This window comes from Rhea americana, unplaced genomic scaffold (assembly GCF_003343005.1).
Source record: "Rhea americana isolate MKP2758 unplaced genomic scaffold, rheAme1 scaffold_13, whole genome shotgun sequence".
Lineage (NCBI taxonomy): Eukaryota > Metazoa > Chordata > Aves > Rheiformes > Rheidae > Rhea > Rhea americana.
Genome location: NW_028185372.1, coordinates 6746549 through 6772215, shown reverse-complemented (window position 1 = coordinate 6772215; position 25667 = coordinate 6746549). Strand labels below are relative to the sequence as shown.

The 25667-nt window shown below is 38.4% G+C and overlaps 1 protein-coding gene across 1 annotated transcript in view; it reads left to right on the top strand.

Moving 5' to 3' along the window:
* Window positions 1-1486: 1486 nt before the first annotated feature.
* Window positions 1487-25667, top strand: part of LOC146600003 (uncharacterized) — a 78518-nt gene continuing 54337 nt past the window's right edge. The window contains exons 1-2 of the mRNA XM_085297702.1: window positions 1487-1504; window positions 2449-2529. Of these exons, the coding sequence (XP_085153828.1) occupies window positions 1487-1504; window positions 2449-2529 (99 nt within the window). The remainder of the gene's footprint in view (window positions 1505-2448; window positions 2530-25667) is intronic.

The window sequence follows — 25667 nt, the reverse complement described above, 5'->3', positions numbered from 1 at the left end:
TGCCCAGCTACACTCCCTATCTTCTTTAAACATGGCCTATGTTTTCTCTTCATGAATACATGATTTAATATTTGTCTGTATATATATCATTTGCTAGCCCGTGCAACATCAAATAACTTAGAATTAATTTGTATATCAGTGACTTCCCTCTTTTTGTAATTTATCACCTTTCCAATATTTACATGAGATGTAAATTTTATGAGTAGGAATTTTATTTTTTATTCCAGGTTAATGGTAGAAGATGTCTAGCGACAGAGGAACAAAGAACAGATTGTAGAGTGACTTCAGAAGGGATTCTCTGATTACAGCTGTATTTTAATGCTTATCAGCCAATTTTTAATCTGTATGGGGCACACTGATTTGTTTACTCAATCACATGTTCATGTGGCAGCACATCAAATGTCTTCAAGAATTACTTCATAGAGCTCCWGTGTTTTAAACAACTTCTTATGGAAGGAAAGCAGGCAGACACACAAAATATTCACGTTTTCCTATAATTACATTGATTTGGAGGGAAAAATGTTCAGTGACTTTTAATAACCAAAATACTATTTTTTCTAATGACCAACTTCTTAATAACATAAAATAATTCAAAGCAAAAAGCAGACAAAGCCCTCTGTGGTGCAGACAAAATCCAGATAATGGAAGTGCTGGTTGGATTTCCACACCCTGGCTGGTATAGTCTTCATGAAGAAGAAAGGAATAAAATTACAGATATAAACATAGCTTTATTTATTTCATCCTCAATAACTCAAGTCCTCTGGGTTATCGAGATCATACAGTCTACGTCAACCCTTGCATCTATACAATTTTGTGTTTTGTTTACATTAATAGATCTGCTGAATTCGATTAATATCTGAAACTACTTGGATAGCCAGACAGTACACAAACACTTCCAGTGAGAATCTGAAGTGTTCAGACACATTGTAGTTCAGACTTGTTCTTCCAACGATGCAATAAACTGTGTGCCTCTAATTTCCATCTGCAACAGTGTGAGACCTCGCAGCCTTTTGGCTAGTGCTAAAACTGTTGGGAACCATGTCCTGCAAGTCTGCCTCCTCTCTGGGCTAGGAACTGAGCAGCTGCATGGTGGCCTCACAGATACCTTTTTTTTTTTTTTTTTTTTGGGGGGGGGGTCTTGGATTTTTATAAACATTCTTCAGTGTTCCTTATTATTGTTGTAGCTGGTCATTTTATAAAAGACTATGCATTTGGAAAAGTTATATATTCGACATGTAAAAGCCCAGCCCAGCCATTCCTAATACTATTGGAACTAATCAGAGCTATTTCCCAAAAATCTCTGAGCATGATTAAACAAAGCACATTGTGGAATTTTTCATGCAGATTGGGAGGCAGTTCAAAGCACTGTCAAAGTAAAGCTACTGTTTCAAAAAGAACAGATGGGAAATGTATATTTGATTTCCACACGAAATGGAATGAGGAACTGAGCTGTCCTTGGACCAGCCCTAAGCTGGAGGCAGGATCAATGGCACTGCACTTCCAGGTATGTCTGATCAGCTCGTACTTCTCCTATCTCTCACCCATCTGTAATGTGAGTTCTAAGTAGTCTGGTATTATTTACAGTATCTTTGCTACACCTGTCATAGACTCAATGGAGATTTAATTCTAATACAAGCCAGCACAGGTAGAATGCAAACTGGAAAGAAAGATTAAAACTGCTTCTTGCTGATTGATGGCCTCCAAGTGAATTTGGGTAGTTGTCCTTAACGTAGTTGGATCCTTTCAGAGCAGAAGCTCTGTAGCGACACACTGATAACACACGGCTGAAGGATGAAAGAAAACGGCAGAAGTGAAGTCTGGCAGCTATCACTGTACTCATTCTGATAGTGAACTTTGTTGGGCAATTGTTACTCAACTCAAAGCTTACTACATGCAAACTGGTATCACTCCTTTGAGGCTGATGTGCTGTTTCTCTGTGAAAAGGCTTTGCAAAATCAAAAGCTCACAGTGCAGAAGAGGGAAATAAAGATGATTTAGGCTTTTGGTCATTCGACAACTCCCTCTCTCCTCTTACTCCTCATTCACTAATTGTCCTTCCCTGGAGGTTGCACAAGTATATCCATCGCACTGCTAAATTTGCACCTTTTGGCAGGATCTGGTATGATGCAGTCTACATTCCAGAAAAAGAAAAACACTGGTGTTTATAATTGCAATTTTGATGAGCTGTGTGGCAGCTAAAATCATTATGGGTGAAATCTGATCTCAGCTTCCAGACCACAGAAATAACATGTCTACATTTAAGTAGGGAGGGGAACACTGATTCATATAAAATACGGGTTGAATCATACCAGAATGAATGTCTCTTGAAGGCTTACAAAGTTAGGTTAATTATTTGCTTTTAGTGTGCATTTTGATTTCCCGTGGGGCTAGGAAAATGTAGAAATATTGTTCTAACCACAATAATACTTGTCTTCGCTGTGTTCCTAGCCCACAGAAAAGCAAGAGATCTGCTTGACAATCCTTATCCCACCAGACTTCCAGCCTCGTTTCCAGAGAGTAGAGGGGCAGGTAGGTCCGGCTAACTTTCGAAGTTTGCATGCATATCGAAGCCATCTGTAAAATCTGTAGGTGATGTAAATCAGCATAGTCCCACTGACTTAAACAGAGCTATATCAACATTCACCAGCTGAGTGTCTGGCTCTGCATCCCAACTCTTATCCCAAACATGTGTGCACTAAATATTTCACTGTATCTTTCTGACATTAATAAAGTTTTTCCTCTTACCCTGTCTCTCACCATACTTTCTAAAGCAACTCTCTTACATGTGTTTGTACTTTGCAACTATCATTTCCATCTAATATCCATTATTAGTATTTTAACTATCATGCTGTTTTTATGAGCACATAAAAGCAATTTAGCTGGGTGGGGGGGAAGTGTCATACCAGATTTTGTTATTGTTTTTGACATTGATCTAGAGTTTTAAATCACATTATAGCTATCCTTTCATTAATAAAAGTAGATCTTTTTTTTCCTGCACAATATATGAGTGTTTTCTTATAATATATATAATTATAGCCTAATACAATTTTATTTACCAGCTGGCTAAACTTTGACACAACAACAAGCAACTTTCCTTTAAAATGTCTGCACAGTTTTGAAGCACACATTTTTTCGGCTGGTCTTACTCCTGTGGAAGACTAACTCATCTCATTTCATACCCTAGTTACAACATGGCTTGGATGGAGTTGAGGATCTGATCTCCCATTCTTAAGATCTGTATCCCAGAGCAGCACTTTCACATTAATGTGAAGCATGTGGCTAAATCCCTTAAATGACTTTGAAAACTTCAACCATCACCTCTCTCTCTCTCTCTCTTTTTTTTTTTCCTGGCTCAGCTCTTGCTGTTAATCAGAAAATACGTGTGTTTTTTTTTAAAGTATGTTTTCATAATGTGAAGTTTAGATGAATGGGATTCTTCTGATAATTTTCAGATTCTTTTCTTTCCAAATTTCATTATCCACCCTYAAGCAGCTAGTCCATACCCAAGTCCACGTTACAGTTGCATTGCTACCAGTTCATAAGCTAACTTGATTAAATCTAGTTCAGTTGGGCTGACAAGCTTTACAATCCCACTTTTGACTGCAACGTAGGCACACCCACAATGTGGGAGAGGAAACAGAAGTAAAGCAATATACCCAAGATTACAGAGGGAACCTGCAGCCGAGCCAACAAGGAACTCTAGACCTGTGGCTTCAAGATCAATGCCTTTTTCTTCTGCTTCCAGGAATCTATAGGATGCATTTCACCTTCCAAATTTCAGGCACAATGGGATTTATAATTTTGGAATATATGAAGCATTTTGTTTTGATTCCTTTCACATTATGTTCTTTGTTTTTTGATCACAYGGAGTGTTTGTAAATATTATCTGCATAATTTCTCTTATAGTGAACTAAGGCTGTTGGATGCCTGCTGGCTTTTTTTTTTCTCTTTTTTTTCAAACTGTACAGAGTTGAGAGTGAAATCGTTTCATGATGACTTTTGTACTTACTATGCCTGAGGCATCACTACACTACTGTAGTTTTAGGTAATAAATAATCCTTTCCTCCTCTTTCCATGATTTCCATGATTAGTGAATTAGGCCCAGTGTTTATGTGAAATTAAAAAAAAAGTTATAAAAAGAAAACAGTCTATACTGGCTCTTGGGGCTAATAGGAAGAAGTAGTAAGGAATCATCCTCAGAGATTGTTTTGGTATGATGTAATTTTGCTGGTACTCAGACACCATGGGAAGGAAAACCTTGCAAATACTTGGAGGTTTAAATATAAAGCTCCAGTTGATTTCAAGAGAGATTGCACATTAGGGTGGAATTTGGCCTTCCTAATACACAATGGTCTTATGATCRGACTCAGGCGTATTTCAGCTCCAGCTCCACACTGTCCCTCTCCAAGCGATAGCTGCAGTGATCTTTTCCAGGATTCCACAGGAGGGATATTTATAACACAAAGTGAGGCACCGCGGCTTGGTTTATTCCCCGAGCAGCCGTTGTCTACCTGACTGACCTCAAACCACTCACTTCACCTCCTGAGCTTTTCCATCTGTACAGCACTTTGAGATCTACAGAAAAAAGTGCCACAGAAAAGAAAGGAGTTATTATAGGCATTGCTTAACGAAGTTTTTTGTTTGCAGTCAGTGGCTTGTACCRTACAGCATATTGCCTCTTTACACTTCACAGCAGCATTTTCACTCTCATCAGTCCCAAAAACAGGGAGGACGTGACTAGAAAGATGACTCATATGATCCTCTAGGATACAGAAATGATATCAATTATGTCTGCTAATCCTCATTATGCCTGTCTCAGCCTTCTGGGAGAGAAAACTCGTGTTTTAGTTGGTCTTTCGTTAAGCAGTGGGAATTTCCCAAGGAATGGTATTTAAATACCGTCTCTAAATATCTGTGCTAGTTCCCAAGATTGCCATTTGTTCTGAGGGTACAAACAGCACAGCACACGCATTTCTCTGGATCAAAGCAAAGAAATGCCTAAAGGTTTAGTTTGCTGGCATTGTTTAGGTGGTTCCCACTCTCCAGGTTCCTTGGGGGTTGTGCAGACTGCTTGGGAGAGCACAGGATGTGGAAATACATAGTGTAAACTATGTACAGTGTAATGCTTTTGCCATGCAACAGCAGTCCTCATTGCTTTTGTGTAGAGATGGTGGACAGGCATAGTGTTAGGCTGTGTATCTACTTCCTAATTAACTCGTGGTGTGGAGAGCGACAGCAAAGCGCTGAAAGAGTCTCTGCTGCCCAACAGACCTTGTTGAGAAAAAGAAAGGGTGTATGGCTCTGCAAAATTAAGGCCTTCATAAAATTATTTTGTTTGGATCTTTGCCTACAGAATCTCGAAAATAGTTGATATTCTCAGTTGCCCCTTTGGTCWCTAAGATAATATCCAATCTCATTTAGAGTCATTCTCACTAGGAGAATGTTTTTTTTCTTATCCCATTGGGGACCATTTCACAGTCCGATACACCTCATTCTCACATTCATCCTTTTTTCCTTTTCTTAATATTTTGGTCATCCTAAAATAATTCCTTTCCTATTAGATACCTTTTAAATATTTATCCATGTGGCCCTTTTTTTCACTTAGCCAGATTAGACAGATTTAGTACTTAATCTTGCCTATTAAAATCAATTTTCCTTGCTCAAGTCTTTTTTATCGTTCTCTCATTGCTCTCCAATACATCAATTTCTTCAGAGTGTAAATTGCTAAAACACGGTGGAATATTGTGGATAAAATTTTACCTGCAATGTTTAGACAAGGACTTTTGCCATCCTGCCCACTCAGAGCGTTACGCTTGCCCGTGCAATCCACAGCTGGATTACCCATTTTGATGCTATATTCTGTTCCCTATGCATGTCTTACTTTCTGTCCACTCTCACCTCTTGATTTCTTTAAGTGATTGTTTTCCAAATTCCACCTTTCTACAGAATATGTTTTCCCTTATATTCATAAGCCTTTTCAAAAACTGAACTGTTGTTTCTTTTCTCCTGTTAATTTTTCAAATCTCCCTGGATCCATTAACGTTATTTTATATCTTCAATATTTGCAACACTTACTTTAATATTACTTGGGCTCATATCGGGGTTCCATTAAATAGAAGTACCTGTGGTTGACAAAGAATGAAATAATTTCAGTTAATTACAATGGAAAATCATGATTATGTTATGTTTCACTGAGTTGGAAAGTTTGCAGAGCTTACACTACAAAAAACAGTAGTATCTTTCTTCTCACTAGACCATATACAAGAACACATTCAATAAGCAAATCCTCTGTGAAAATGGCTTGAATCAGAGGTATTTTCCTGATGAACGCTTTCTGATTAAGGAGTGGTCTTCTGAACATGTAGCTCTCGTTAATCTTGGGACACTTCTGAAGCTAAAAGCAGTATGGTCAGACAGTTGATATGTCAATTACATTCATATTGAAAGATTTTAGCTTCCGGATATTTCCAACATATCCAAAACTAAGGAACAATTCAGAAGTCTTTGTTAAAAAGGTTTGGGGAAAAGATCACATTGCATGCAGCAGCTGTTTGCGTGGATTACCTAGTCTAGCCATTCTGTCAAGGCTAAAAAAAATACTGTCTGAACTGCAGGGAGAAAACAAGTCACWGAAATATCAGTTAAATTAAGAGCGTGTTACAAGCAGCATGGCTGGAAATCCTAGGGGTCAAGAGCTCTAGCTTTGACGAGTAAGTGGGACAATTCTAAACAAAGAGCTTGTTTGATAGGCCCATTAATAGGTATTTTTGTGTGAACRAGCTGAAATGATTATTTCATTGTAGTGAGCTGTCTTCGGATGTGTTATTTCTCACTGCATATGTATGAGAGAGCAAATTGAACAAATCTATAGCCAAGGCTTGGAGGGTCACTACACACAATGGTTGGACTAGGTTTGGCTGGGCTCTCTGTATCTTTCAGCACTTTTCTTCCCTTTCTTTTTCCTTCCTCCCCTAAAGGAAAAAAGAAGACAGCAGGAAAGGGCTTCTTAGAGATATCTTGATTTACCTTTATGACACCTGGGAACATGAACGTTCATCTTGAAAGTCTTCTCCGCACTCTAGAGTAGAAGGTTTTAGTTTTTCTTAAATTATTCTCTAGAATRCTGGTTTCCATTCCAAAGTGCTGATCACTGTCATTTTTACGGAAAAAAACTTACAACTAACTGATCACAGGATTCCTGCAGCAGATCTGGACCATCTGCACTGATGAATTGAACACATGATGATGACAAAGCAATAATTAAAGCATGCCCAGTGACAGTCTGTTGACCCTAGAAGGGATATTAGTGTGTCTGTGGCCGTGTGGTAAAGTTTTCTCTATTATTGTCATTAATTAGTCATAAATACCATCATCAAGAATAATACCCAGTAATGAGGRTTAAGATCAGATGAGCAACTTTGTTTTAGACTGTTCTTGATTGTGTTATTTTTTTCCTTTTATTCATGTTTCTATGGAATTACATATTTAATTATGTATTGTTCACAAACACGCTACTCTACTGAGATCACATAGGGCCCATGGCTCCTTGAAAATCGCATGGTTTAAATCAGTCTTTGCAACTTTTCTCCTTCTTTAAACCCTGTTCATTCATTCCCTGGGTCACTTGCTTCCTAYCGCACAGAGTTGGCTTCATTCCTTGCTGAGAAGACACAAACATAACTCCCTCCTGAATCAGTCAATGCTACTTCTAAACTGCCTGGAAGAGAGAAAACACCCAAGAGGTGCTTCTTCCATCAGAACATGACTGCATTATATATTGCAATGACAAATGAGGCTGATGTCCTGCTATGGCTGTCATGCTGTGCAACTATTAGTTCTGAACCCCCAAAGGAGGAACAGTCATTTCATTTCTATCAAGCTAATAAAATTTTAGCTAGAGGAAAAAAAATGATACAGATCCACTTGTTTTCTGCAAGGTTTGGTAAATAGTGATCCAGGAGTATTGCCTAATAGCAACTTTCTGAACCTGAATTCTGCAAAGACCTGAAATTCTCAGTGAACTGACTGCAAACCCTGGGGAATCAGTGAAGGGGCACTGCCTTGCACTCTGCTCAGGAGCGGGGGCTAAGGACTCCAATTTTCTTTCCCTCCATAAGAGGAAGCAGAATTTATACTGCCTTTCTCACATGGGCACTGTTAACCTATGCTAAGTTTGGTCAGGTTTCAACTAGCCTTTAACCTTTTTGGATTTGCAAACTGCAAGAGATTTCCCAGTGGACATTCAGATCCTTAGGAAAAAAAGAGCTAGTAGTAAGATTTTTAAATCACCTAACAGCAGGCTTATTTTTCTTATTTGCCTTTTGTGGACCCCACCTACCATCCCATGTGTCCAGAGGCCAAAGTATGAACAAGACTGGACTCAGAAAAAGAAGTTAATTTCCAGCCTGATTGTATCTGATTTCAGGTACTGGCACAATGTTGCCAATTACAACTGACACATTCTTTTCCTCCTTGTCTAAGCCAGAGCATCATACGCAGGGAATTTCGCATGTGTAGAAAAAATGATCTCCTTGAACCGCTAATGAGTTGTATGTACAAAGTCAGTTATTTTCTTAGAGGTGCATTTGATTAACTCCCTTCCTGAGGTTTTTGGGGCACAGATCATCGATGTCTCACTAGAACTGTCAGGACACGTATAGATTTCCCTCTCATTGTTCATTACAAGATAACATAACTCTAAATTGGGCCAGTGACTCACCTCCCCCCGAGGGGCCGCAGTTATAACAGAGTTAATTATTCACCTTTCAGCTGTGGAAAGATTCCATGCAGCTGTTGGTATTGGTCTGGCTTTTCTTCCCCAAACCACACCTACTAAACATCAAGGAACTTACAGAGGGAAGGGGTTGGGTTTTTTTTTTCTCTTTTTTTTTTTGAACTGACCAGGCAAGATCCTCATCTGTATGTGACTCAGTAACTCAACTATGAACTCAGGTTTCATGAATGTGGAGAAATCTCACTGAACTTTCACTTACCTCCCTGAACTTATGCTCCTCTCTCTGTTTTAAAAGATACCAAASAAAATAGAACATATTTCACACTGGACGTGGCTAACATTCCCTGATCTAATCTGGTCTGCAGTTCACATTTTGAGTAAGAAGCATATGGAGTATTCAGCTCCACTCAGCAGGACCTATCTTTATGCGTGTATGTGTGTTACCCTTCCCCTTCTCCCTCTCTCCCCAACACTAGCCAGCCAATTAACAACTCTCCARGTCGTTAGTAGAAAAAAATATATATTTGTTTTACTTTCATTTGCATTACATAGCAAACTCTCCTTACCCATTTCCTTGTACAAAGATGCAAAGCCCTTCCAGTAGCCCCACACCAGTCCCAGCACAGGTAACAACCCCCTCCCCTAAACACACATACACATCTTTTTGTTCTTCCTGTTTCTGTTGCTGTCAGCTGGATCTGCTTTCACTCAGCACTTAACTCTTTCCCCATCGGCACCAAACCTAATGATGGTTAATGGCAAGCACAGAAACAATCTTAGGAGCAGAGGTCAAAATTTGTGACTTCCTCCCAGGCACTAGGTTGCTGAAACATGCTTTCTCTTGTATTCTCTCTCTTTGGATGACCTAGTCTTAGACCCCTTAAAAGTCTACTTGGTGACAACACCATTGCAAAAACCATCATCTCCTTCAAAACAATCTGGTGTTTAGATCTAGCAGCTAAGGTATTGCGTAAACAAGGCTGCCACCACCACCACCACTACCCTCACATTGAAAGAATGGATCAAAGCACCTGTCCTTGAGAGAGAGTTTTGAGGAATATGGCTACAATGTGGACAGAGCKCTCCTACTCACAGGGAAAAGTATTTACTATTTCCTACTGGCAGATCCAACCTCAGCAGAATACCTTCTGTAAAAGCTGTTTCTTGGTATTTAGGCTTCCCCTTGACTTGTATAGGCTGTCCGGTACGTGCCCCTGTAGCCCACTGAGAGGAATGGGCACATATATGCTTGGTGTTTCCCATCTGGGCTGTGTCCAGCCCCTGGTGTCTCATGTATCTATCCCCTGGAAAACAACCTGGGACTCTGGATTGTGTTCTGGGTTTTTCTAGATAGAACATGTATATTGGTGGAACTTAGTGGGAAAGTCTCAAAGTCTTTTTGTTGAAAGTTAGATTTTCGAAGGTATTTTGGTGCCTGAAAAAACAAATAGGTCTCTTAGAAATGTTGAGTGGAATTAAATGCTGCTGAAAACTTTACAATTGTAGGAGTTACTTAATGATGAGCATAGAATATATTTCTTTTTGTTGAATATTTATTGTTTGATATTTTTGAATGGTGTTACTTTGCAGAACTCCATATAGTATTCTATTTACACTGGCCCTACCAAATACCAGTGTAAATACCTACACTGGCTTTTCACCACTCTGTTTTTTAGTTTTATTTACTGCTTCTGTTTGTAGCTCCAGATTAACCTGTGAGGAGAAGCTGAATGACCTCTGAACTGACTAAATACCTACAGGCATTTTATTACAGAACACCCCTAAAAATTCAAATTAACTCAAGACACTGTAAAAAACTGCCTGGTAGCTTGTAATTCTGGTAATACAGATTACAATAAGCCAAGAAGGAAGACAGCATAAGATGATTCCCATAAAAATATGTCCAGAGAACAGAGTATCCAAGTTACCATAAAACAATTTCATAGTAGGCTTCAGTATCATCTCATTTTCTGTTCCACATGTATGGATAGCAGTGTGTTTTTCTAAGCAAATAAAAATGTAGCTTGGTAGGAAATATAAACATAAATGACCATATATGTCTTCATTATTATTGGGCTTTCTTTGGAAGGTTCAAACTCCAGAAAAAAGCCTGTATGAGATAAATAGATAGAAAAATTGAACTTTCTGCTCCAGCTGAACTTTCAGTTCCAGATATCCTTACATACTTTCATAGTCTGGATCAGGCTGAGATCTACTTTATCAAAATACTTCAGCTCTTCACTATATTTAACTGTGTGACTAATTCTATTGACTCCTAAGGAGCTACTCACAGTTATATATTTGTATTTACACACATATATGTATACGTATATGTATACATATATGTGTATATATGTATAAATATATACACAAATACAATCATAAATTTATACAATATGGTTATATACACATTTAAATATATACGTTTAAATATACCTATTAATATACATTAATATACCTTAATGTATTGCCAGATTTGAGCCTTAAAAGCAAAGGAAATTGATACTACATTTCAAAAGGAGGTTCATTAAAAGTCCATTAAAAGAAGACAGGGATGCAAACATTTTAGACTAATGGCAAAGATCTGTGTTTCTTGTAGAACACAATCATCTTTTCCTGGAAACACTGAAAAAGCACATCTCCTTAATTTGTCTAGTGRTTCTGACTTTTATCAAACTATAACCAGGCAGAATTGACAATCTGATAGTTTTTGCTGTCTAATATGGTTGTGGCCACTATTGTCTATGGGACACAAACTGGGAACCTCATATATAAAGGCATTTAAGCCTTGACAGAAATTTCACAAGGCAAGTGGAATTTGTCTAACCAGATGATATATGGAGACACTTCCAAATTTCCCTTGCTGAAATCACTTCTACTGTAGCATCAATAGGAAATGAATCAATTAATGATGCTTGGAGAAGAAGAACGGGAGAGCTAGCAATTCTTTTTTTTTTTTTTTTTTTTTATAAGAGACAGTTCCACACTAATGACTGAAAAGTGCATATTGGTTTGTAAGAGGATCTGTATATTTGACTGCATTTGTTAAATTCTAGGTATTGAAGGAGTAGACCATGACCAGAGCACAATATAAGCTCTGCCTTTAGTACAGGTCTCCTTCTCAACCTGTTCCAGTCACTCCCATGTCAAAAGGTTGATCTTTCTTATCTCTTTCCCACAGGGTCCATATGAAATTCAGGTGGTCCTACAGAGCTTCTGACTCACCTACTAGCTGACCTGTGCAAAAGCCAGGGTCTGAATCTTAAACTAGAATACTGGCCTCTGATTCAAGCCCTCCATCAGAGAAGTAGAAATGGTTGTCTTAGGAGCTGCCTGAGGAGCACTGTTTAACAAAAAAGCCCAGATCAACTTGCTTCAGAGAAATGAGCGGAGACCTGCATAGGGCCGACACAACGTCACTGCTTGGTTGCTGCAAGTGCTTTTCAAAGACAGAGTTCCCCACAACTTTCACAGACAAATATAACTTTAATACTAAACAATAATTGATAAATACCTCCTCTGACTAGAGACTTCTGCTATATTACATTTATTTACCTGTCCACACAGTCTGAATGAGTGGGGCCTTTTATTCTGTGCTTTCTCTGATGATAACTTTCCAATGAATTGATTGTCTGAGCCTTTCCTATGAATCCAGAAATGGGATCTCCACCACCGGCATCTCTATGGTGGTGCAGTTTCAGCCTTGATGTATTATTGTTGAATAATGCTATAATGGGTAATAATAGTAAGAAAGTGATAATAGCAGGTCTGATAATAATAGTAACAATAGAAGCAATAGTAAAAAATAAAATTCAATAAGCAAGAAAGTAGCTGCTCTGGAATAACATTTTTGCCAGATAAACATATTTGCTTGAAAACAAAAACAATCGATTGAGGTCATGCAAAGATTAGCAAAGAACCTGCAGTTCACTGAAAATTAGCATTTATTTGACTTCAGCATGTCTGAAACCAGATGTGATAGTACAAGAGTTACTCATGTCCCCAAAAGATAGTAGAAGAAGAGTAGAACACATTTGTGAGGCACTTAAAACTTGCTTTTCAACAGAAAATTTTGTAGTAGGTCTGTGCTAGCATGAAAACACTGTAGTATGGTATGCTCCAAGAATGGTAGCAGAGTCCTGTAGTATGGGGCAGGCAGTAAGACCATAACCACAAACGAACAAAAGTAGATCCACCTTGTCAATCTGAGGAGCTGTAAGGTGAAGCACAAGAGTTATGACAATTCTGAACAAAAATGGGAAGCTGTTTTAAGGCACAGCTAGGAAGGTTCGTGCATCTCTACTCTGAACATCAACAAACATAAACACTGGGCTAAATTCTAATTATGATGTTATGTTTCCCTAGCCCATATATGTTACTTATTTCTTTTAATGCTTTTTTGAGGTGGATGGGGAAAAATTTGTTTAGATTAGATAGAATGGTTAGATTAGAGATATCACAAGATCCTCCTTTGTTATGGGAGATGGCAAGCAGACAAAATCAGTCATTCTCGACTTACGGGTAGATCTTTATTGCACTCAGGATGTGGGGGCTGCAAACATACATATGGAACCAAACCTAAATTAATCTGGTTAGCTATAAAGATGTGCTGACACAGACTTTAGCTTAGGCTATGCAAATCTATCTGGGACCTTCTGTGCTTATCTGAGTGGCTTATATCAGGTTAATGATGCAATGATTTCACTGTTATTGGTTCAAGTAACGCAGACTCTGTCAGCCAGCCAGGGCATGACAGGCTAGGGAACTCTGCACCCCAGTGATCCTCAGCTAACATAAAAATTTGGCTGGGAAATGGCAGCTCTTAGAACAGCCCAAAGTTAAGTTGCATAATGAAGMTTCCCGAACAGTCCTAGAGACCATGGGAGGACAAAAGTTTCATAAACTTATTATTACTGTTGCCCCTCTCTTCTCAGCTCGTGCAAGCAAAGTTCAAAATTCAGACAGGTTTACCAGAGCCTTCTGCCCAGTCCCACTATGAGAATGCAATATCAAATGAGAATTAAAGGCTTCAATATATTAGATGAAATACAGTTACTGAAGCCTGATACAAGTTTCTCAAAACTTATGTAGATGCATCATTTTTCTTCTACCTTTTCCTGTTCAAAATTGAAAATTAACAAAGAGTACAGAGTATTTGAAAACAGCAACACAAGGTTAGTTTAGAAGTGTTATTTCCTCCGAAAGATTRGGCTATAAACACATACATACAATCACACAGCACATGTTAGGGAGGCTGAATGCAGATAGGAAGTATCAGAAATATGGTAGTCCTGCAATTCTCATCAGATGCTTTGCTCTTTCTTACTTTTTGCTCCTCATCTCCTCGCTTATCCTGTTGTCTCTGCCTATTCTTGTTCTTTCTCACACTTCCACAAGTTGCTTTTCTGCCTACATCATTTTTTTTTAACCACAGTGTATTTGCTGAAACCTGGACAGTCCCAGTACACTTGAATATTGTAAACATGGCATTTCACAATGCTGTCCCACTTGGATATAGAAAACATGACATTTCCTGAAAAGTCAGTTTCACTAAACTAAACCTGGTGGAGTAGAAAAAAAATAGGTTTAAGAACTCACAAAATGTAGGTCATGCTGAAGGTTTTCTTCTTCATTTGTTTTTGGTGGAGGGCAATCTCCTCGCAAAAGACTGCTTTTGTCCTACAGCTGGGTAAAAAGAGAGAAACCAGAAGATAATAGCCAGCCCATTACTTTTCTGTGGGGAATTTGACTTCTGTGCATATCTACAAGGCAGCTGTGAATCATGCATATATTAATAAGTTGTAAAAGATTTATCATGTTTTTAACTGATGTTGTATTTTCAGCAATGATTTCACAGAGACAGTTGTTCAAGATTGCTATGCTTTAGTTTGCTGGGGCTTGATATAAACATTTTCTTTCTAGTCTCCTGAGTTTCATTTTGTTTTTTTGTGTTTGCTCAAAGTCACGTCAGCCAAAACCTGCTGGATTTGTCTGATGTGAAGCTGAACCGGTGAGAAACCTCTGAGCTTTGCAGAGTTACAAGCCGGAAGAAAAGCTGGGCTAAGCGCGGTTTGCAGTTCAGTGCAGGCTGGTGCTCACTGGAGAGCTGGCCAGGCGCCCGTTCATTCAGACACCCTGTGTCGTTATTGCACTGTGTAGGTTCTAGTTCCTTCAGGCTCTAAGAGCTTTTATTCCCTGAGCAGCACAGAAGCACATAACAGTACAATGTAATTTATAAACTTTTGCTGTTGCAGATAATCTTCATCTCATTTAGTCTTTTGATTCTTTTCCTCATGTTCTGCAGATACGTAAAAAACTGCATGTCAAGGCCAAATCCATTGCTAAGAGTTGTCTTTTTTCCATCCAAAATGAACCTGGATGTTTGAATATTTGCCTAACAATGATAAATACAGAATCAATTGCATCAGTTGCAATCTAGATGCAACTAGATTGTTGCATCTAGTCAGTAGTCACACTGTACTGGCATAAGCAGTCTATGTTTAGAGATTTAAGCTCTAGGGAGATACCAGCACACAAAAAGTTAACAGAAGCTAAAATATGTTTTTGAAAATAAAAATTTGCTCTATTTATTTTCAAAATTAATTGTCCCAGAGAATGTTCCCCCTCAAGTACTAAGCTTTTAAATCAGCAAATTAAATGTATGAGAATGAGAAAACAAGAAAGAATGGCATTAACAATAAATAAGAGGCATGTGTCCACAGAAAGCACAGCCCACACTGAGAACAGTTACTGAAGACGAAAAGTACTTAGATGCACTGTGCTTTAGTGAAGCTGGAGGTTTCCTGGATCTCCAGGGAAGCCCATGCATGACTTCTCTTTCCTCCTGCCCACCTTCTCCAGGCTACTGCGCTCAGGCACTGTATCTCTACGGGCACTGCTTCTGCTCACAGTGGGCATCCCAGGTGTGGAAGGTGAAATCTGCATCTGAGCAAAGACCTCACATTATTGGACACTTCTTATTCTTCTTACAATATAATGACACTTTGTATTTATTCCTAACATTTTCTTTATCACAGAGTTTTAAGGATTGTTTAAGAAGTTATGTTTTTATGAATTCTGAACAGCAGTTTTGCTGTAGACTTCAGGAGATCTTCAGATGAAGAGCACCTTTTCTGGCTAATGAAACCACAGTCACCCTGCCACTGAAGGCAACCAAGTCATATAATCCCCAACATATATTGCTTTAATTGAAGCAAAATCAAGCCCTAGGCACAGGACACACACCCTAAGGATGTCAATGTAATTTCAGATCCACAATGTACCCCTTTCCAAATTGTTCACAAAACATTCTGTGCATCTTATTTTGACTAGATGACAGCAATTATTCAGGAGTACAACAGCAATACAGTACCCAATAGTATAAAGCACCAAAGAAAGTCAAATGCATATCCAGGTAAAATTTCTGGGAGTATCCAGAAATGAAGGACCCAAACAGATCAAAAAATGGCAATGCTCATGACAATTCTTCACAACTGGGTAGGATGTACCACTTCAAGGTGAATCACCTCCTGACAGTTTTTGAAAATTCACAAATTTTAATTTGCCTTGGAGTAGAAGTTATCTATACATTCTTCTATTCTATTCAAAGAGAAGCAATCAGAATATTTAGAGCTGAGCCCACAGAAACCAGGGCTCAGACTCAGAGAAGAAAGTCATGCCGGTGGACCACCTCCAGAGTTTCCCATCCTATTCCCTCCTGAATTTCCAGACAAGTACAGAAAACCCTGACCACTCCTGGCCTACACAACTAATCACTGATGGTAATAATGACTATAACAGTTGGATTGTGGTAGCTCTTGGTGTGTGCTTAGGCCTTTCTAAGCATATATCAACACACAGACCCTGTCCCAAGGCACTCATAATCAAGACAAATAACATAAGAAGAGACAGTAAGAGAAAATTATGCATCATTAAGGAAAGGGTGGGAGAGGGAAGTTGTTTGAAACTGGTCATTTACTAGTAATCTCTGAAAGAACACAGGAACACAGGGGACCCAAGAAGGGATTGGAAAGACAGAGAAGATGGTGGCTCTTCTTTTCCTCCTTTCTTAAAATAACTTATTCTGGTAGTTAGAAATGAGGCCTCAGTTTCTGATGTAATCTATGAAAGAAGGTAGGTTGTTTCTAGTTAGGGAGTTTATGAGTAACTCAGAAATAATCTCCATCAAAGGCTACGTGAATAAGCTCACAATGAAAACAAATTGGGCCATATATTTGAAAAGGGAAAAAAACTGGAAAACAGAAAGGAAAGAAAAATGTTTCTGTCACCTTATTGCCAATGTACTCCTAGGGGACAATTAATGAAGGTAAACAAGGATTTCCAACATTGTACATCTTGCAGCTTTTGAGTCCATTGTGTTGAAAGTGTCTTGGCGGTGAGAAACAACTGTGGGATGAGTTTTAGCCTTTACCTGGGAGAAAGTATAGATAAGAGCAGTACCAAAGTGTGCTTTGAAAGAAGAACTCGTACCCTTTTGTGGCATATCTGTTCCTGGAGCTTGGCTTACAGATGGAATCTCTGCAGGACAGAGATCAATAAAAGTTTCTAGTGTTCAACCTATAGCTATTCTCAAGAACCAGTTTGTGCTTCCCAAAATGTGAGCACAGTTCTGTTTCTTTGAAAATTTAAGAAACTATTAATACTCTTCTGTATTTATCATTCTGATCTTCATTACAGTTTCTTTGCCAAAAAAATAGACTTGTAGAGTAATAGAGTTAACACTGGATGATAAATCTATGTGCAGAATCATTTAACACATTGTTTCTATGCAGCTTTGGCCCCAGCCAGTTTAAACAACATATGCATGATCAAGATTTTGGGAGATGTAATAAGAAAATCTCTGGCAGCAAAGAAAAGATTGCTTTAGCCAGGTTCTTTACAAGTAAAAAACTTAGCTGAGAGATAGTAGATAAGTAAGAGACCTTGAAAAGTGTGGCTTTTTTTGTTTGTTTTTTTGAAGACCATCAGAAATCTGACTTTCAATCTGGAAAGTAAAGAAGTGTTTTTAAGCTCATGTAGGGAGGCTTTTTAACCTTGTTGTTTTGTGGCAGTGATTAAAAGAACGATAGGTGAAGTGCATATTCCTCACTGAAAACATATTATCTGCAGAATTAAAATATTTCTTTTTGGAATGAGCTGATAGAAACTATGAAAACTGAGCTGACATACTTTAGAGTCTCATAATCAAACTTCCTCATACAGATATATACATTTCACTGTGAATTCTTGAAAGACTAGTGGATTTAGCTATGTGTAAAGAAAAAGTCTGGCAAGTAGAGTATCTCAGTACACATTCCAGGTGAAGGAAGGAAGCCCAGAGTATAGAAAACAAAGAAGAAAAACACTGAATTTTAGGACTTGAGTCAAGGAGTCAGAAGATTGAATTTCAAGCACTGCCTAACATAATGGGCCATGATTACTGATGGGAGCTCTAGTTGCTTTTCTAAAGCAATTAATAAATGACATAAGAAAATAGAAGATGACAGGAATCTCACCACACAAAAGGACTGGAGCAATCTATGTTTCCATTGCTTGGGTGAACYGCACCAACATTCAAGGGAAGCAAAACTACATGGGTTGTGAAGTATGATTAGACATAGCAGCCTACCTACAATTCAGATATAAAGACACTTGGCAAAATATTTTCCTGGTGGCCAGAATATTCTAATGAGGCAATCAGAACTTCATAGTAAYGGTGAAAATATGACAAAACCAACTTTTGGGGATCCTAAGTCTTGGCAAAATTCATTTTGCAGAAAGTAATAGGCAAATAGATGCAGTTAATGCTTATTGCAGACAGCCAAAAGTGATACATATGATAACAGTTTTGGCAGCTAAGACAATAAAAAATTCACATGTTGTTTATGATTTTGCATAAGGAAATCATATGGGACTGTGACAATCATTTAGGATTGGAAAATTTCGTTTTTTCCTGGGGTATATAAGAATTTCCCCAAAGTCCCTAGCAGTTTTCTTACCACCTAGCATTACACATTAGCTAAACTGCTATAAAGGTATTAGCAGAAATATATAGATAGAGCTTTAAAATATGGCCAAATTTATTCGGTAGAAAGATCAGTTTCACAGATACTAGACAGAAAATACCATCAGAGTTGTTTTTAATGACTTACTGCTTTAATTTTATATGATAAGAGAAGATACATCTGAAGAACCATATTAAGAAAARCCTCACAGAATATTCTCAAAATAAGATCCTCAGGTGTAAAATAGTAAGTGAAAAATAATACCTTATTGCCTTGCTATTACTAGGTAAGGACTCTCTTTCCTTGTTTGCATCTTAGAGGCAATTTATGATCCAGCTCAGGGCTTAACAAAACTGCAGACCAGAAATACCAACTTAAAGAGCATTATTCAGGAGTAAATTGTATGATTAACGCAAAAATAGTTTAAGAAACATGAATATTCAGGACTAAACAAAACACAGCCATGGTGTAGTCTGCACATCCCTAGTAAATCAGTCTTGCAGTATCAGAACCTTCAACATTCATCACAATCCAATTAAATAGTTACATTCTTCATGGAGGTTGCAGCACAAAACACTGATTTGGAATATTCGTCTCCAAGAGCAAAGAATTCTTATTTCAGGAACTTGTTACTGAACTCCTGGCTGCATGAAATCAATCTGAACCCAGACTGACAGCATTTAGATCAATCTGTAACTTGTGCCAGGATATGTTCCATTTTAGGAAGAATGTCTGTGAATAAATTCTATCAAATTARAGACTACAGGATGTAATTGTTCGTGCATGACTATAGGTATTGCTTAAAAGTGAAGGCTATAAGTACCTAATAAATACTTGAAAACAGTTTGAAAAAAAAGTTTAAAACCTGAGATAAGTTATTTCCAAGCATTCTACAATTTGAATGTGCAYACAAAAAATATTTTTATTACAACTGAATGTAATTTATTTTATAATCATTACAGTTAAAGATTTCTTAAACTGTATTAGCTGAATCACTCTACAAACCTTACTGAGATGCTTCGTATTCTTCCCATTAATTTTCTTCTTAAAATCAACCAGCACTCATTTATCATTGGACAAATCCAGGACAGCATGCTAGAGCTTGAGTGAGAGCTGTCTGGTGACACGCTAAGGAAACACATGAACCTCAGCCCTTGAGAGCCATGGGGCAGGTCTGCAGACACTACTGCAAAGAGGCGTACCTTACTTGGCCTTTCTTTTCTTTCCTCCTGTAGGATCTGGGCTCAACACTTCATGGAAGCCCATTAATCACCCCTACTGTRGCTGCGTCGTTGCTGCAGAAGCCCCTTCCTTGTGGCTTGGACTTCCTGAACTCACACTTTGTTTCTACTGCTTCAGATTACACTGCGACTGTTTATAAGTCAGTGCAGAATGAAGCTGTTATTAGAAAGAGATGCTCTTTTGATTCAGCATTGCTCCAGCAAGTGGCTAAAAACAGACATTTAAATGTGCAACAGATGAATGAATGTGTCTTGGGATAAATATCTTAGGAACTGGAAATCATCATCCTGTCCTTTCCAAACAACATTTCTATCTGCTTATGTTGTGAACTCCTGTGGTTTGCGGGCAGCTGATTTGGTAGGAGTTATGAAAAGCCCACAGATAAAGTTAACATTTAATCTTCATTGCCTCACAGCCTTTATACAGATGTTCTTTCTCACATAGTGCAAGTATATATGATCAATGTACATGCAGTATTTAAGACCAGATGTCTACGTAAAGACTGCAAGGTAATGAAGATTATATTCTGAAAACAACTGACACATTACAAACATTAAATTGAGGTGTTTCTGTCCTTCCAAGATCATTGGAAGGGTAAAATGAATAGATGGCAGACGCTTTCATTTTTTATATTAATGTTTTCTGGAATCTCATGTACTCTTTATTTTTAATAATGTTACTGATTATTTCTTTCTTTTTTTTTTTTCCCTCAGATTGTCTGGCTGAAACTGCAGGTGTCCCTATGCCTCTGAGATGCTATTTGACCCGTTTGATCCTTGTCCCAGTCCTGTCAAAAATTGGCTGGTTTGTACAGAAAAATTGCTTAAAATAGGATTTTCAAAGGCTTTTAGGAACTTAGAGTGCAAAGCAGTATCCAATGACATTTTCAAAAGCTCCAAAGCCAATGCAGAGTCTAACTCCTGTTAGCTTTAATGGGAGYAGATACTGAACCGTGTTAGACTGCACATGCATTTTTAGGTATCTGCCATCCCTTTGACTGTCTGACTGAGTCTGCCTGTGCTTGTAGAGATACTAGTGTTTGCCAGAATGCAGCACGGGACTGTAAAGGATTCTCATGGGTCCTCAGTTCTCTGCCCTAGCAGCCAGCTTCATTACGCAGTGCCATACGTTGTCAGATTCAGTTCATTTTTCCAGGAAACCATATTAGGTTCCCCAGCGGAATGAGGAAAGAGYAGTAAGGAAAATGTAAAGTTTAGTTATTGTATTTACTTAACACTAAGCATATACTCCTGTTAATCTAAAGTGCATTATTAGGAGACTGTAATAACAATATCAAATTATATAAAAAGATTTTATAATGATTCCAGTTTCCAAAATAAGTGAGGAAACTCATTAGCTAGCTTTACCTTTGGCCTACAGAATRTATCTCAAGTAGTTTCAAATGCTTTTCAATGAATAAAATATTGTATCGTATCTCTTTGTTAGAATGATTCACACCTAATACTTTAGATCAATTCCGAGAAATGAATACTTCTCTAGTACTTTGTTATGAGGCAAGGTATCAGCCGCTGTTACATCACACTGGTGATTCATTAGTCAGACTTCTGATGTTGATGCCAATCTCGTGACATTTGTAGAGAAAACTTCTGTTCTTTGTTGGTACAGTAACTCAAACAGGTCAGTACACTCTAGTTTTCATTTAACGTAACATTAGTGATTCATTTGCTTTTTCAGTTTTAGGTCTGTTTGCCAGGGATTTATGAATGGTATTCTTCTTGATTTGATTTCTCTAAATTGCTTTCTGGCTTTGCAGGTCGTGGTCATTATATTCAAATGTGAACGTCCAAGGTGGTGCTAGAATGAAATGCGCAGTTTACTGATTTGTTTGTAAAACAGTGGCAGGTGAGAGGAATCAAAAGTTTTAAGGAAGTAGCTTTTTCTTTATATGCCTCTAACTGGCTTTGATTAGGTAGTATTTTGACTACAGATCCACAGATTTGTTAAAACATAGAAGCTATAATGGCAACAATTCAAGCCTGGGAGTCACAGAGAAGATAAAGAGAAGATGCCAGTTCCTAACTTCCAGGGTCTTTCTGGTTCAGTTGTCCTCATTCTGACATGGGTAGATGCTACTCTCCTTTTTTGTGCAGAATAAAGGAAGGGAGAGACACATAAATACAAATGCAGTAAAAAGTGAAAGATAGTCAGTTACCCACTGTTTTTAGTGAAAGAATTTGAGTAAAGCAATTCTAAGAAAATAGGGTATCTGGCCAAAGCAGAGATATCTCATGGACTTAAAAGGCTCAAAAGGAGTCCTGGGTAAAGYGCTTTGTTTCAGGGGAGACTCCATAAGGTTGACAAGAACTTGTTGTTTTGGTATAAAATTAGCAAATGTATTAAGCACAGTTAATAGCAGATCATGGCAGTTCATACAGCATCTGTCTTGAAATTTTGACTTTATTAATCAGAAGCCCTAGCTGTTAACAACCACAGTGCACCAGATAACGCAAAACATTTCACTCTGATCCCTCCAAAGAGGAGAAAGGAGAAAAGCCTGACAGAGGATGATGCTCACCTGTGGAGCATTCAAGCACACAGATGGTGCTGGTTTTGCTTTGGTTAGATCTTGCTCTAATTTGTTTTTTTTTTTCAATGAAAGTGTTAGAAATTGTGATGCCAGTACGTATACCATCATTTATCATGGATTATTTATTTTGCTAGGATTGAAAATCATTGTTGACACAAAAGTTCAATAATTCAAAGGTTATTGTGAAAAGCTGAAAAGACTGAGAACAATTTGAGAAAAACTGAAAATAAGCAGATTTGTCCTCCAAAGTTTTCCAGACATGGAACCCATAAACCTAGAAACTTAAATGCACTTTTTGTACTTTCTCTGGCGTTATATAAAACATAACACCAAATGTATTTTATATTGTACAGTTCATCCCAAATATACCCTAAAGCAAGTCATAAAATGGAATGCACTGAGACACACCCAATTACGCTATAAAACTAGAATGCTATATAGCAATTAATCCAAGGTAATTCATAAATCTAAGCAAAACCACTGAGAATACAGTAAATTAAAGATGATAATTTTGATTTGGCATTTAAAATACAGTAAAAATCAAATATAAAACTCCAGGGCCACATTTTGAAAACTCATCCTTTTGACTTGTACCTGTAAATTACAGAACAAAGTTACTGTAGTAAAAAAAAAAAAAAAAAAAAAAAAGTACTAAAATAAATTATGTCACAAACATACTTATTTTGAATGTTTAACCACCGCACTATTCTACCATATCAAACACATAGATGATTAAACAGCATCCATTGCAAGGGCTTTGTCACTGAATGATTTCTATCAGTAATGAATGTCATTTTTTTGATATCTATCTGCCTGTGTGTGCCCACAGATCAGAGGCATCTGAAACCCAGAGAACCATRCATTCAGGGAAAAGTCCTTTGGACTCACTGAGTCTTTATCCATTGAATTTAACAGGCATCAGATCAGTCTATAAGTGACCTAAACRGTGAGAGCAAGACCTTCAGGAGCAGTGCTGCAACTGGACTTGGTGGCTGTGCCTGCACTGGTAAATCTGTGCATGCTTCACAGCATCTCTGGACATGGTCATCTGGGCCAGCAAACTCTTGCAGCAGTCTCTGGCATGAAGTTGGCCCATCCATCTCACACTCTTCTAAGCAATTCCTAGGAACAGTCTGGGAGTTAGATGATCCAGGGACTCTTTCCAATAGGCAGGCTGCATGCAGCCAACCTGTTTTGGAGGCGAAGGCATATTCCTGCTGTAGACTTGAGCCATTCAGTGCCAGTTGGCTTTAGTACCTGGAACATTCCCAGGCATGAGTGTATATGTAGCCATTGTGGGTCAAGAAGTGACTTCCTGCTTGTACAAACTACAATGAGAACGCCCTGGCCCAAATGTTTTTGAGGGCTTTTTCATGGTCATATGCCCAGCTTTTCAGCAGTCCTGTCTAATAAATGGAGTGGAACTTGCCATGGAAATACTATCCTTCTTAGTGCAAAAGAAACAGTATTTRAAAAAAGCCAAAGAACATGCACTGAAATGTTGTGCTGCCATTTCCGATAATTAGGGCTGTTATATTTCTCTAGATGAAGAATGTGGAACATTATGATATAATAGTTTGTTGATACACAATAGAGCATGAAAAGATAATGAAGTACATGAAGGATACAATGGCTGGGAAGAGCTGATCATCACGTATTTGTTAAAAAATTTGGGGGAGTAGGGTCTGGCTGCATGTTGCTGAACCAGCTACTTTTGACAGTGAGAAACTTGTGATCATGTCAAACTAAACTTGCAGAGATCGGACCATTAGTGAAAGTATGCAAGAACTCAGGACTAGAAAGCAAAAACTCTGTTCTGTGAATGATATGAACAGCATAAGGAAAGCCATAAGTATAATTCATTAGGAACTCTTATTTTCCTCTACTGTGTGCCTGAATGTTAGTCTTATCATCACTGTAAGTGAGCAGGAACATGAGCACATTAACACGTTATTTTGAATAGAAGCCAAACAGACCTTTGTGAGAGACCATTTCTCACCTTCACTTCAGGCTGCAAACTGTAATTCAAGGGTGAGACAACACATTGCAGGAGGATTCATGGATAAGACAGCTGTGATCTGGTTGTCTCAGGTGAAGGATGGAGTGACCCCATGGACTGACACCTTCAGACCCTGCTGAGCTATRCAAGGACAAGGTCAGTGCTGCCACACGTGGGGGTCTACAACTGCTTTTTGGAATAATGGATCTGATCTGAGAAATGCTGGAACTTTCTCATGTAAATGGGKGCTCAATGCTTCACAAGATAGGGTACACAAGGACTGAGTAGGCTTGGGACAGGGAGATCAGGTATAGAGACAGATTTACTAAATTAGATGTTGAAGGCAAGTATTTCCTGATGTCCCCTATTTAGAGAGGATGGCTAATTTAAATGCCTTATTCATTAGGCTATTAGAATTTGGGCTAAAACAAAAAATGCATTTCTTGGGGAATGATCGGACATGGATATAAAAACACCTGACTGACATCTGCTGTATTTATTTTGGAGAGTGATTCAAGAGCACCCTGCCAGATACTGATGCTGGCTGGCACTCAGAGGTAGAAAGTGCCAAAATGAACTGTGCAAATCTTTTTTGAATGTAAAGGAATCTTGGCAGTAATTGGAGAAAGACAACAAAATAAACTGCTTATTAAATTGGAATCATGGAATCATAGAATCAGTAAGGTTGGAAGGGWCCTCCGGAGATCATCTAGTCCAACCTCCCCACTCAGCAAGGTCRCCTAGAGCATGTTAGACAGGGTTKCATCCAGGCRGGCCTTGAASATCTCCAGAGAAGGAGACTCCACAACCTCTCTGGRCAACCTGTGCCAGTGCTCTGTCACTCTCATAGTGAAGAAATTCCCCCTCATGTTCAGGCRRAACTYCCTGTGCTTCAATTTCTGCCCATTGCCTCTTGYCCTGTCACATGGGACGAGTTTGTCCCYGTCCCCTTGACACCCTCCCTTCAGGTACTTGTACACATTGATMAGATCCCCCCKCAGTYTTCTCTTCCCCAGGCTGAASAGGCCCAGCTCTCRCAGCCKTTCCTCATAGGGCAGGTGCTCCAGCCCTCTGATCATCTCTGTAGCCCTATGGTGGACTCTCTCCAGTAGCTCCATGTGTCTCTTGTACTGGGGAGCC